The 13,061-nt window shown below is 45.1% G+C and overlaps 1 protein-coding gene across 1 annotated transcript in view; it reads left to right on the top strand.

Moving 5' to 3' along the window:
• The window catches only part of LOC8029177 (DNA damage-binding protein 2), a 30,442-nt gene extending 24,145 nt beyond the window's left edge, over window positions 1-6,297 (top strand). Inside the window, exons 8-9 of the mRNA XM_029989646.4 lie at window positions 1,917-1,962; window positions 5,724-6,297. Of these exons, the coding sequence (XP_029845506.2) occupies window positions 1,917-1,962; window positions 5,724-5,764 (87 nt within the window). The 3' untranslated portion in view covers window positions 5,765-6,297. The remainder of the gene's footprint in view (window positions 1-1,916; window positions 1,963-5,723) is intronic.
• The last annotated feature ends 6,764 nt before the right edge of the window (window positions 6,298-13,061 follow it).

The raw sequence follows: 13,061 nt of genomic DNA, 5'->3' as shown, positions 1-13,061 counted from the left end.
TTATGGTTACTATGTAAATTTAATTTGGTGATGGCAATTTAAGATGTAGAAAGCTTCAATATATTGCAAATTTTATTACACTGATGCTTCCATCATTTAGTGGAGCAACTAAAAGCATCTTCCGGGTTTTCAAAACATTGATCTTGTGCCATGTCTTGTGAACGAGCAAAGACTGGAGCAATTAAGCAAAAAGAGTATGTTTGCCATGCACTCTGTCTCCAAACCACCTTTCTTGTTTTCCCTTTTTTTTTTTCCTTTTTTTCTTTTTAAGTAAAAATTGAGAAAGTTTGAGCAATAGCATAGTAAAGAGAGTGAGAACTTGAGAGATAGCATTGTAGCATTTTCTTTATCGGAGAGAGAAATGAAAAAAGTCGGAAGACACTTAAACACTTCTTATGAGTTGTGAATGCAAAAGCTTGAATGTCCAATGGAACGCTACGGAGTGATCTGCGGAGTTTTGTGGCACGAGTAATGTTTTCGAGTTGTGGCAGAAGCACCGGCGACGATGTAGATGATGGAGGCGATGGCATGTTGGTCGGCGGCGAGACAAGCAGAAGCCTCTGAGCGCACGCCAACCTGTCCGTTTTAACCAGTGCCGGGCCTGTAGTGGCATGGGGCTGCGGCAGTTAGTTTTATCGGCGCGCTGGCGGCACAGACGCGCAGCGCCATCTGGTGGTGGTCGTTGAAACTGACGCGCACAGCGGCCAATGGAGCCTTATCGCCGTGCACCAGCCAATGAGGCCTTTGGGATCAAAGAAACTAGGTGCCACTTATGCGCTTCAAACTGATGACATCTGCTCGCTCCATGGGACAGTTAATGCTTTCGCATTAAAATGCAGAAAACAAACATGGTTGGCATAGATTCAGCAGGAGATTAACTTGAGGAGAGGCAGAGGAGGCCATTGGTCTGAGCACAATGCCTGCACATGTATTTTTTATTTTTTTGTTGCCTGGGCACAATGCCTACTCATGCATTTTTTATTTGAATGCGAAAGCGTTTACTGTCTCGTGGAACAAGCTGATGTCCTCAGTCTAAAGCGCGAAAACGGCACCTAGTTTCCTTCAGTTCCATTGGCTAGCGCGCATCGACGGGGCTCCCATTGGCCCCTGCGCTCGTCAGTTTCCACGACCGCTCACCCCATGGCGCTGCGTGTCCATCAGCGCGCCGTTTCTCCCGTGGGCACAGAGTGTCCAAGGTCGCCGTGCCCCGGGGAGGACACGCGCTGACCGGCGGCGAAAAGTGTGCAGCAGACGAAAAAGGGAGCGAACGAGCGGCTTGCATGCTTTCGCATTCACAACTCATGAGAGATGCTTAGGTGTACCTCAATCTTTTTTTCGTTGCCTAGTATATTTTACTTTGAAAACATATTTCTTTATTTTACTTTAAGAACACAAACGTCATGAGTGCGACGTCAGCGGCATCCTTGCGACTGCAATTTCAATACGGGACGACATTGCACTCGGTTTGACAACGATCACCGGCAACTTGATGCTTGCGACGCGCAAACATTACTCGGCGAAGGTGCGGTGTGCAAAGATCAGTACACAAGACCTCTCTTGCCGAGGTGACGCAAGCAGCCCGGACCTGTCGACCGCTCGCGTCGTATTCTCATGTCTAAACGAATTCTAAAATGTTACTCTGAACCAAGAAACTTGTTTTTTCTCAAGTTGCAGCATTTCGTGTGTGAAATAAAAATTGTTACTGTATCTTAGTGGCGTTGCAAGTGCAAGATGCTTGGGCTTTTGCGTCGTGGCAGAGAAAACGCTATTCTAAAACTTTCTTGCGTAGAGTGCGCTAACGCAAGTGCTAAAGTGCTAAATGTAGTGCCAGCGTGCACCAAGATTATGTATGTTATTCCAAAAATCCCTATTATGCACTCAGAAAATAAATCTGCATCTAATGACTTTCTTTACAGCTGAACAGCTTCAACTGTTCTGGTGAAATCCTGGCCTCAGGCATGGGTAAGTGCAATGTCAAAGTATAGTAAGTCATTTAGCTTGTGCGAGACAAACATATTGATAGTTCAATACCTGACATTTGTATGGCCACCTAACAAACTCATTCATGCATTAAAGTTTTTACCAAAATACTGCATGACCTTACAGTTAGAGCCAGGCATGGGCAGCATTTTAAGTTTAAAGCACAGTAGGGTTCACTAAAAATCCTGCGTGCGAGTCTGATCGGCATTTATTTTTTTTATTTACACAGTACCTAAATTGCCACAAGGGCATTATTGTAGAGTGGTAAATGATATAAAAAGAACACTTGTGTCGTCACTGAAACATTGTTTGAAAATACAAATTCATGAAAAACAACAAAGTAATGATTACTGTAAAACCCTTTATTTTCGCGGCCCCGATTTTTCGCGAGTTTGGCAGGGGGGGGGTCATATTCACTGCCATTCAATTTCGCGGAATCTTAAGGCTTGAATTTGCACTTACGGACAGTTGAAATATTCGCGCCCACTAAAGTTCGCGAAGTTTACAAGTCACGAAATTCGCGAAAATTGGGGGCTCGCAAACATTAAGAGTTTTACAGTATATTACAGAAATACCACAACACAAAAGTGCAGTACACAAGAATCACTGACCACTAATATCAAAAGTTGTTTAAAACAGAGGAAAACATGGCATCGGAAATTCTATTGACCGTGTGTTGTGGAAGACAATTTCAGTCACTAATTTATTTTGGAAAAAACTAATTCTTAAACGTTTCTGTTCTGCACTTCATGTTTCTAATGTTTAGTGGATGATCTACTCTTGATTAGATATAATCAGAAATATACAAATAGTTCTTCGTAATACCTGTTTGTTCTAAAAACATATTTCGGAAAAGTTTTATTCTAAGAAACTTCTGTAAATCAAGTAATTTCTAATCTAGTTGTTGCTTTAAGTTTGTTATGCTTGGGCAGAATTTGTAATTATTTTCCGCAAAGCGAGCGGCTCTATTTTGTGCACATTCTGGCTTCGGTATTTGATTTAAAAAATATGGGTCCCACACTGGGCACGCAAGATTTTTTTTTGACATTGGTCGAGTATAACAATTGCTTGACCCCGTGCCTACTCATTTTTTTCTTCAAGGAACGTACAGAAAAATTTTATTTTAAATGGGCAATTTGCATTAAAATATAACAAAAATATTTCCTCAACTTCCAGGTGTCATACCTTTCTCTAAATCAGGACTTCTGGTCCGAGTCTCACTGATGTGCAGACGCCCAAAGTTGATGGCACGCTTGCGAGATTCACATCATTTTCATCACTCCTGTCACTGCCCATCAAACTATTGTCTGACACCAAAAATCGGAAAGGCCAAAAGATTCGTTGTCAAACATGCCTGAGCATTTATCCCATTCAAAAAAGAAGGTTTTGTATCTCTTCGTTGGCTAAGGTGGACCTTCGCGCCAAAGCCATGTTGTTTTAGCGTGAACACTCACAAGCGAATTCTTTTTTTTTTTTTTGCTTGGCTAAATGGAGTGTTCTTTCTCTGTCAAAGAGCAAAACAAACGAGCAAACTATACCCAACGTAAATGGTGCCACAGGGGTTATTCTTCCATCTGCCAGAGAGTGCGCTAAACAAGCGCCGAAACCAAAACGCGAGTCACACTCGTGGTTGGGATTTAGGGTCCGTAAAAGGTGGCACGAGTGACACTCCTTAATAGTAGGCACGGGGTTAATGTTTGATGGGTTCTGTTTGAAATTCCCTTTGATGAAGTTTAAAATGCTGTTGGCATTAATTGTTATTTGTCTATGTGTTTATCCCAGGAGAGATAGCGGCTAAAGTAAACACCCAGATATTTGACATCAGTTAGATCCTTCACGGCAACACCGTTCAGCTCATATTTTGATAAGAATGGTTGCCTTTTTTTTTTTTTTTGCAAATGTAACATAATTGCATTTATTAATATTTAGAAACTATTCCCATTCGCTACACCATGTCATTACTTTTTCTTCAAAATCTTTAGGTGCTTTTTCTGACGTGAAAGGAATATAATCAACACATTGTTCTTTAAAGGAATATTTTGCAGGAAACAAATGCATTTACCTGTACTAATTATTTTGCTAACATTGTCAGGTTTGATGGCAGATATGCAAACAACAATAACACTAAACTCAAGATGCTTTTGTTTTAACAGATGTATTTGTTTTTGTCTGAAATGCTTGTAGGATTATAATGCTGGTATATATGTGGCATGTCAAAGGTGTACAGACTTGATGACTGCTGCAACTTTTTTGCATTTTAGCAGTTCTGTCAATAATAAGTTAGGCAAATCAAATGGAACCTTCAAGCATTGGCCTTCTAGCAGTTCTGGCAATGATAAGTTAAGCAAATCAAATGGAACATTCAAGCATGAGTTGTGTATGTTGTAGTTTACCATGCATTCATTTCTGTCCTTATTGATGGCTCTATCCCTTCTCTGTTCTATGAATCAGTCGCATAATTCCTGTTCACTAGTCGGGGAAAACCTGAAAAAGTTGAGAAATAAAAACAGATATGGCTAATAGCCCATCAATTTTCAGTTTGATGTTCAAACTATGTTTGTGGCACTACTTATGATTGTTTCTTAGTGTAAAAGTTTAGAAGTACCAGATTTCTGGTGATACATGAGGGGAGACACGCGGGGGCGAATTAAGTGTTTTTCTTAGAGCAGGGGTTCTCAAACGTTTTGGTCTCGCGGAACCCCAGAAAGCCTCAAAAACTGCCGCGGAACCCTCCCCCCCCCCCCCCCCCCTTATTTGCCAACCGAGAATCAACAGATGCACAATTGTAGGTAATTTTGCTTGCGTTGCTTCCCATATATCCCCACCATATCAGTCGCGATGTCAGTACAAAGTGAGATGAAGGCGCTTTTCATGGTCCTGCCGCGCAGCCTGCGGCGGGGGAGGGGGGGTTGCAATTTGGGTGTTTGCGGAACCCATGAGACCAGCTTGTGGAACCCCTGTGTTCCCCGGAACCCAGTTTGAGAACCCCTGTATTAGAGCACCTGGAAGACTTCCTGCTTTATTGACACACAAAGAAACTTGTGTCATACACAAATCAACATGCCATTCCAGTATCTCTCACATCTCGTCATGATTAACTATCTTTATGAAACAAATCCTTGGACAGTCCGTACCTCTACTTGTATTCACTTCAAGAACTCTGGTAAAAAGAAAGTCCGGCTGCTCGCAGAGCGTTACTAATTTTCTCCTTTCTGTGTTCAATTAAGATTTATATTATTTTTTCAAGATAAACATGTTTCAAAAGCCAAGATTATAGATTTTTCTTAAAACAACCAAATTTTGTAAGACTACTCTGCGCAGCGCATGTGAATTGTGAGCAAAACATTCTCTTTTCTTGGTGTGACGAGTATAGATGACCCGCACCGCATAAAATGTCAACTTTTAAACAAGCATAGTCCACCGACTCTAGTCTGGAAAATATGATAAATGATTTTCCCAAAAACGTTTCAATGCCTGATGTTCTGTTGCAGGTTAAGAAAAGTAGAACAATCTACTCCCACAAAACCTTCCTCTGTTTCCACTTTAGCAAAAGGAAAGCCAGAGAGCAACAAGTTCTTGTTCATCTCCTCTGCAGCATTGACTCTGCTAAAGTAGGAAGGATGGAAGGCTTTGCAAGAAGAGCTGGTCCTGCTTTTCTTAACTGGCAACATACTATGTGTAGTGTCAGCATAATTTAATTTGTGTGGCTATTCTTAACTTGGCTGTTTCTGTTTCTTTGACAGGCACTCAAGCAGTCATTTTTGGAGCAGCGCTTGAGGAGTAACTTCTGCATCATCTTGCATTATTCATCATAAAAGAGATCCCCACAATTAATTTTTTATTAATTTTTATTGCATTTATAGGCACCAAGGCCATGTCATTTTTGCACTGTGCATTACAGCACACTCTGGTGCAGTATTACTTGTTCTGTAAATGTTTATGCACGTTTTTCATTCAAAGTTTTAATAACGTCTGTTCTTTTTATTAGTTACTGTTGAAGTGGCGGTATTCTTGATTACGCCACTGATACTATTTTTTTAACACACTAGTGCCATCATTCAAAAGTGCTTGGAACATTTTAGCACAGTAGTGCTCAAAAAATTATTTACTTTTGCATTTGGGCATTAAGACTGTGTCCATTGGGTCCCTCTGCATTTCCCTGGGCATTACAACACGCTTTAATGTAATATTACTTGTTCTGTAGATGTTTATCCACTGTTTCAGGGATGCTTTTTATCAGAAGCTTTAATAAAGTGGAATCTGTATTTTTAAGTATCTGTAACATATTCTTCTTCACATGCTTTACTTTTTTTTTTTTCAGCAGTGTTATTGTACAAATGTAGAGGAGCATACTAGCGATCATCACTTTTTACTTGGGACAGATGCTCATAATCTCAATAATTAGAAGTCTGGCTTTATGCACATTGTAGTTGCTTTCAGGGGTAGTTGAAGTGGCCCAACGATTACTCAGTTTGGAAACTGCCATAGGAGCCTGCACTAAAGAAGTGGCTCCAAAAAACTAAATGTGATCGTACGCCACCATTTCCCCCGCAGTAGCCACTCGGGGAACTGCATGGTTGCACCAGACTACCGCATTCAATACTCAATAGGTTGTTTGCACATGACGTCAATTTGCCACTTGTTGTTAGTTTGTTTTTTCAAAGAAATTTATTACATTGAAGGATTACATCGTAACCGGTTGAGATGATGTCAGCGGTGCTCTACGGATTTGAGGGGGCATGTAAATACTTGGAATGCTCGAGTTTGGCACACGCCAGACAGCTCACAACAACAAAATGGTGGACGAAATTACGTCAGTGAAAACACCCTATACTAGCATACGCTGTTACTGTTAAATTTTGACCTTAAAGGAGCTGTGCAACAATTTCCGGGCTTTGCTTAGATTATTGTGGAAGTTGATGCCTGACACTTCTGAAGTGAATTACAGAAAACATATTTTGCCTGGATACCCTAGTTTTTATTTAAAAATGATAAAGATCCAGATTTTTGTCGCCTCTCAACTCGTACTTCCGGGTCACGTGCGAAGTGACGTTGATGGGGTAGGCGCGGGGTTCCGGAAAAGTTCTCTCTTTAGAGCCATCAGTGAGCGGCGAGAACTCATCCGCTCGGGACCGCGTGACCACGTCCTGGCGGGCGCCGCCCCGCTAACACCACCAAAAGATCTAGGGGGTGTTGGCGCCTCGCGAACAATATGGTGAAAGGAGGAAAGTCTCATCCAGGTCCGGCCATACCCGTCCGGCGTTGTCCCCCTCCCTCTTTGGCTTCTGGCGGCTGTTCGCGGTAGGCTCAGAGAGAGCCGACGGTTTTGTGGACCTAGGATTGATGGCGCCACTAAAACTCCGTATAATAAAAGTTTTGTCGATGATACCAGGTTTTTGACGGATTTTATATATATGTTGGAATGAAAAGATTTATAGAAAAGTTACCTTTTATCGAACAGGTATTCGCACAACTTGCTATCTTTCTACAAGATTCCCCATTGACGTCACGCCGCGTGTTTCTCATGGCCGCCGCTCGCGGCTGCAGGTCTGGAAATATTCTAAGTTTTGCATCGCTATTACGCGGCAGAATCGCAACATTTCGATGAAAGGTGTGTTTTTTGTCATTTGTGACAAGGTGAACAATATCAAAAGCAGATGCCAATTCGTTCAACGTTAAAATCATTGCACAGCTCCTTTAATCGGCCATTTTGGCATCAACATGTACAGGGTCACCAAAAAAAAAATAAACAAGATTTCTTTTTTTTTTTTTTTACGCAAAAAAAAAAAAAATAGCAGTAGAGGTCACAACCAGAGGCCAAAGTTTCAGCCCGAACAGATAATTGATTCAAAAGTTACAGGCTTTCAAAAAGCTCAAGGTGACCACAGTCCAGACAAATGATAAAGAGTGGCGCTGTTGTCGCATTTAGCTCGGTCTCGGTGGGCGTCAGCGGCCCAGGTTTCGGCGGTGAGTTTCCCAACTGAGTGTTTTAGTAACGTTGACCGAGACCGAGCTAAATACGACAACAGCGCCACTCTTTATCATTTGTCTGTACTGTGGTCACCTTGAGCTTTTAGAAAGCATGCTTTAGCGTAAAAACAAACGAAAAAGACTCTTTTTGCATGAAATTTATTGGAGTTTAGTACAAAATGAAGGACGCGTAATGTTTTTATAACCTTTAGTTTGCAAAGTTTTGCGGAACAATTAATATTGTTTTTATACAACCATGCCTCAGCGCTCCTTTCAGGTAGCGCGTCCCGACCTATAGGTGCATTTTAACTACGGTAGAAATTCGCGGCGCGTCCGTTGGGGAGGCGGGGGTGGCACCCCTGTGACCTCTTCCGCTGTACATGTTTCGGCAGCAAAATGGCCGATTAAAGCCAAAATAGAAGTAACATGCGGTTCCTCGAGTGGCCGCTGCGGGAGAAATGGCGGCGTTGTGTTCGCCATTAGCTCGGTTCTGGTGGACACATTGGGGCCACTTTTTCAGAGCAGTCTCTATGGCAGTTTCCCAACTGAGTGGTTCTATAGTCGGTTACAAGTCAAGAAGGTAGGAGAGGCTCCTCCCACAAGTGTGACGCGCCCGTTTCATATCTCTCCGCAGTCGAAAGAAGAGTTCACTGGAAACGCTCCTTGTTCCGCTTCAATGGATTCCAACTTGTCTCCGATCCCACTTTTTAAAGGGACCATGAAATGACCTTTTTACTTTTTCCAGATAACTTTTACATTAAACCGTCAATGTTCACTGAATGCCGAACAGGCATCCGTTTTCGTCTCGGTTTATTAACTTTTACACAAAAAATTATTGAAATATCGACTTTTTCATTCTCTCCAACTGACCGCAAAAGAAGCCGTGACGTAGACCGTTTCCGGAACCGGAAGTTCTCTCGGCAGTAGGAGAATGGGAGTGTTAGCGGCAACGAGTTGGGGTGCGCCGGTAGGTTTTACTGCGCTGATGTCACCGACGTATTTCCTGAATCGGCGCCTCTCATCGCCGCATCGCAGCTGAGCGAAATTCAACGAGATATGTTGCGCTACAGCGACAGCATGGGACTAGTCCCATACGCCGGTATGCCTGTTGGGAAGTGCAGCGAGTCTTGTCACCACCCCGTCATTGTTGGCAGAAGGGCCGGCCCGTGTCAGTCGTTTGCAAAGCGACGTAGATGGCGTTTTTCGCGGCCTCGGAGATGCAGGAGCGAGCCGACGTTAAAAAAGATATGTTTGAACTACGAGTGTCAGCAAGAGCCACGTAAATACCTGCTTACACTCGGAGCGGACGCGCGCGCTTGATGGAAGTCTTGTATTCGCGCTGTTGGTAAGCGCTTCGGGACCGTTCTTTTACGATTGCAACTCGATACTGACGCGACACTCGGCAAAGAAAGGTTGGACCGGGGTCGACAGTGACGTGCAGTCTGTCAGAATAAAAATGGCATACCAATAACAAAGCGTACATACCGTGTTACGAAGGCAATCCATACGGCGTTTATTTCAGCTCTATATCACACAAAACAAGAAGATAGAATCGACGAGAGTCCCTTTTCGACGAGTGTTCGTCAACACTGCCTCGGAAAACAAGGGGAAGAGATTGACCTCCTCACCTCTTAATCTAGAATTGAGGTCAGTGATCAAACTATAATACGGGAAGGGTCCACAAGGGTCGCGCGGGCATATTCCATTTAGCACGCCAGCCGGTCGTAGGCAGACGGTCTTGCGACGAAGCAACGCAGCGCCGGGTCGGAATGCCTGCTTTTGGGCTCCCTATTTTTGTGTTTTTGTGTTTCTTTTCACACCTTTTACGACGTGCGGTGAATGAAACTCGATTTTAAAATCATTTCATAGTCCCTTTAAGAAAGCGACCTTTGTATTCATCGGAGAGGGAACCGAGCCCCTGAAAGCAGCCTTTGTATCCATCGGGGGGGGAAGCTAATCCCCGAAAGTCGTATTTGTTTCCGTCGGTGGGGGAGAACTCTAATCTCCCTCTCGTGGCTTCCACAATGCTAAGTGAAAGTCGAAAGATAAAGCAAATATGTACAAAAAGGCAAGACCCTCCTCGCGCGTTGGCCGCGACGTCAAGGAAACGGTGGGACGCTATTGGATGCGGAGGTGGCGGAGGGATATCTGATTCCCTTTGAGGGGCATTTGCCGCTACCTTCTGTTACAAACAAACCGGAGCGCCCCTAGCGGACGCCACCGGCGCCGCGCATGCGCGATGGGGGTGTGGGCAAAAAGAAGCGAGCATGCCGGCCGTGTCGCGGCGGTCGCCTATTGTTCGCCGCGACCTACCGGTAGCCGCCGCAGGAGCATCGGGGAGCAATGGCGACGAAAAGCACGGCAGATAGTGTCCCCGTCGTGATTACGAAGGAATTTAAGGCAGTTACGAGTTCGGAAAGTTCCTTCGGTAGCCGGTGCCGTCGGCGCAGAATCATCGGGAAGTAATAGCAACGAACGCCACAGAGGACCGAGGGCGATTACGAATCCGGAAAACTTCTTCGGTAGCCGGTGCAGAATCATCGGGGGAAGCAATGGCGATGAGCAGCACAGCTAGCACAGCGGATAGTGTTCCCGGTGTGATTACGACGGGGTTTAAGGCGGTTACGAATCTAGAAAGCTTCTTCCGTGGTACCAATATGAAGAAGGGAAAACTCCTTCGTGAATCTGGCCGCGTGTACGACGTGAAGGAGGTCCGTTTCGACGGACAAGTGGATGCCACGGAGCGCCGTACTCCGCTAACAAAATTAAGCGTGCCCGCAAAAAAATGTAGTTGGCGTTGAGTGGACCGTGGTAATTATGTACGTTTATTTCTGAATCAGCTTGACAATAACTGGGCGATTTTTTTCGCGCCGTTCCGCGATTCCCACTATCTTCCTGTAGGCTGATGGAAACATCCAAGTGTAGGCTTATGGGGGCGACCGCACTCCGCTTCTCGATTCCGGTGAAGTATTTGCCGCATACTTTAGAGTTTGCCGTCGGTGCCGATGCTGTTCCATCGTCGCTAGAATAGAAAAAAGTTAATTGTATTATTCGTCAGCAGCTTAAACAAAGCGCGAACAGAAAAGTAAGAAACGCCACTAACCTGTATGGACGCACAAGTCGCACCTGCAGGTCGCGTGGTACTCCGCCTCGTACGGCCGTACGGCTTCGAAGGGACGATGTAGTACTTCGTGCCGTGTGCGATCTTCGACGTACTGTTGCAGCCGACCACGCAGCAATTGTTGCGGCTTTCTTGGTGCGGAATAGCCATCTCAGAAATTACAACGCTAACCCACTACAACGCACAACCAACGCAGCGACTGGCAGAAGCTCCCCGATGCGATGGACCCGTTTGCCGCTAGGGGCGCCCTGGTCGGGGCTTGAATTAGATGCGCACGGTTCCTATAAACAAACCATTGAAATGCGATGTTGTCGGCGCCGGTGTGAGTCCCCGCGCTCTTTTTCGCGTGGGAACTGTTGATTCTAGGTCCTCCTAACGATGTCTGACTACTTGAGCAGCGTCAGCGAAATTAACGAGGCTCGTTACACCGCAAAACTTCGCGTGAATAATCTGACATGCGGCGATTCATTCCGCGTGGACGCCGCAGAACGTACGCAGCCTGATTCACGTGATGAGATTTCGCTCGCAATTTTCAGTAGCGACGTCGCTCGGACTGCAAAAACGTGAACCGTAGCTGAGATGGTCGACGTCGATACTGAAAATCGCAAGCAGAATCTAACCAAGTGAATCAGGCATAACAAGTCGGTGATGGCCACTGGTAACAATGATCAACATCTCCTTGTATCTACTGTTTACGTCAAGCCTGCTTACCAACCTTCAAACTTAAGTCTTTTAAGGCCTGCACTTAATTCTTATCGCAAGTACCGGGCCCACGTTTGGTCTACGGGCCGGTGTCCTCTAAAAGAGCAGACGACAAGCAGAAACGTTAGAAAGAGCAGACGACAGTTCGAACGATCAGGCGACCGTTTGAACTTGAAGACGCACTAAACGTAGTCCGCAGGTGGTCCGTACAACTTGACGGTTTTACGGCGTTCATTTTGGAATCAAACAAATAAATTTGATGGCCAGTAGTATCCGTGAATTTAACCCAAAATGCTTCCCGCCCAAGCAATCGTGGTACGACGGCGTCTGGTTTTCCGTGTTCACGGCACATATCCGCGTTCTCGGACGAACCGAGCGCATGAAAACTGACCTTCAAACCCTTCAAACCTCTCTCGACTCTCTTGGTACAGCCCCAGTCGCAGCATTTTGATGACAAGGCAGGTTTTTGTCTGGTTCCTTTCAAAACAACGCAGGAATACACGTCTCAAATGGGCACTTCCGCCCACAGCCCCAGACCGGAAGTGCGTCCGACGCGCCACCACCGCGCCGTGACGTAACAGAGATGAGGGGGAGCATATCCAGAGCCATATATGTAGAGAGTTTGGCCATTCGTTGGGAAGTATAGGAGACAAATGAGGAGGCGTCATTGGCCGAAAGCGGGCTGGGCGTGTTCCAGGGCGTCTTCAGAAATTCGAATGTGACCAACCAGAAGCCGGAAATGCCGGAAATAATACCCTGGCGGTGGTCGCGAGAAACAAACTTGATAACTGCATTACAGTAACTCTCGATGACTGAAAATATGGTACACGTGATGTTTCAATCACGCTCATCCAAAATGATGGTGGAAGAGTGCGACTAGCTGAACGATCGACATAATCCGTACGCCAAGCGCCGAGGGCCGGGAATCTGCCGTCCGAGTGGTCACACTCTGTCCGCGCAAAACAGAGTTAAGCGGCGCATTCGTTTCTTACATCTTTCTGCGTGATCATGATCAAAACAACACGTGCACCCTATTTTCAACCACGAAGAGTTACTACACTTCACCCTTACGCGCTTATTAAAACCATATACGAACATAAACCTTTGATCAGAACTGTTTCTCGCTACCACCGCTAGGCGATACTTTTCGGCTTCTGGTTGGTCAAGGGAGCATGCCAAGCCCTCTTTCTGCATCTGATGCACGCCCTGGCTCTGCCCGCGCCTCCCATTGACCAAACTCTCTACATATACGGCTCTGGGCACCACCAGTGATTATGACGCGTCCAAG

The sequence above is a fragment of the Ixodes scapularis genome, unplaced genomic scaffold (genome assembly GCF_016920785.2).
Source record: "Ixodes scapularis isolate PalLabHiFi unplaced genomic scaffold, ASM1692078v2 PGA_scaffold1__304_contigs__length_218370807, whole genome shotgun sequence".
Lineage (NCBI taxonomy): Eukaryota > Metazoa > Arthropoda > Arachnida > Ixodida > Ixodidae > Ixodes > Ixodes scapularis.
The sequence above is the reverse complement of the archived record's forward strand: the minus strand, read 5'-3'. Positions and strand labels throughout refer to the sequence as shown.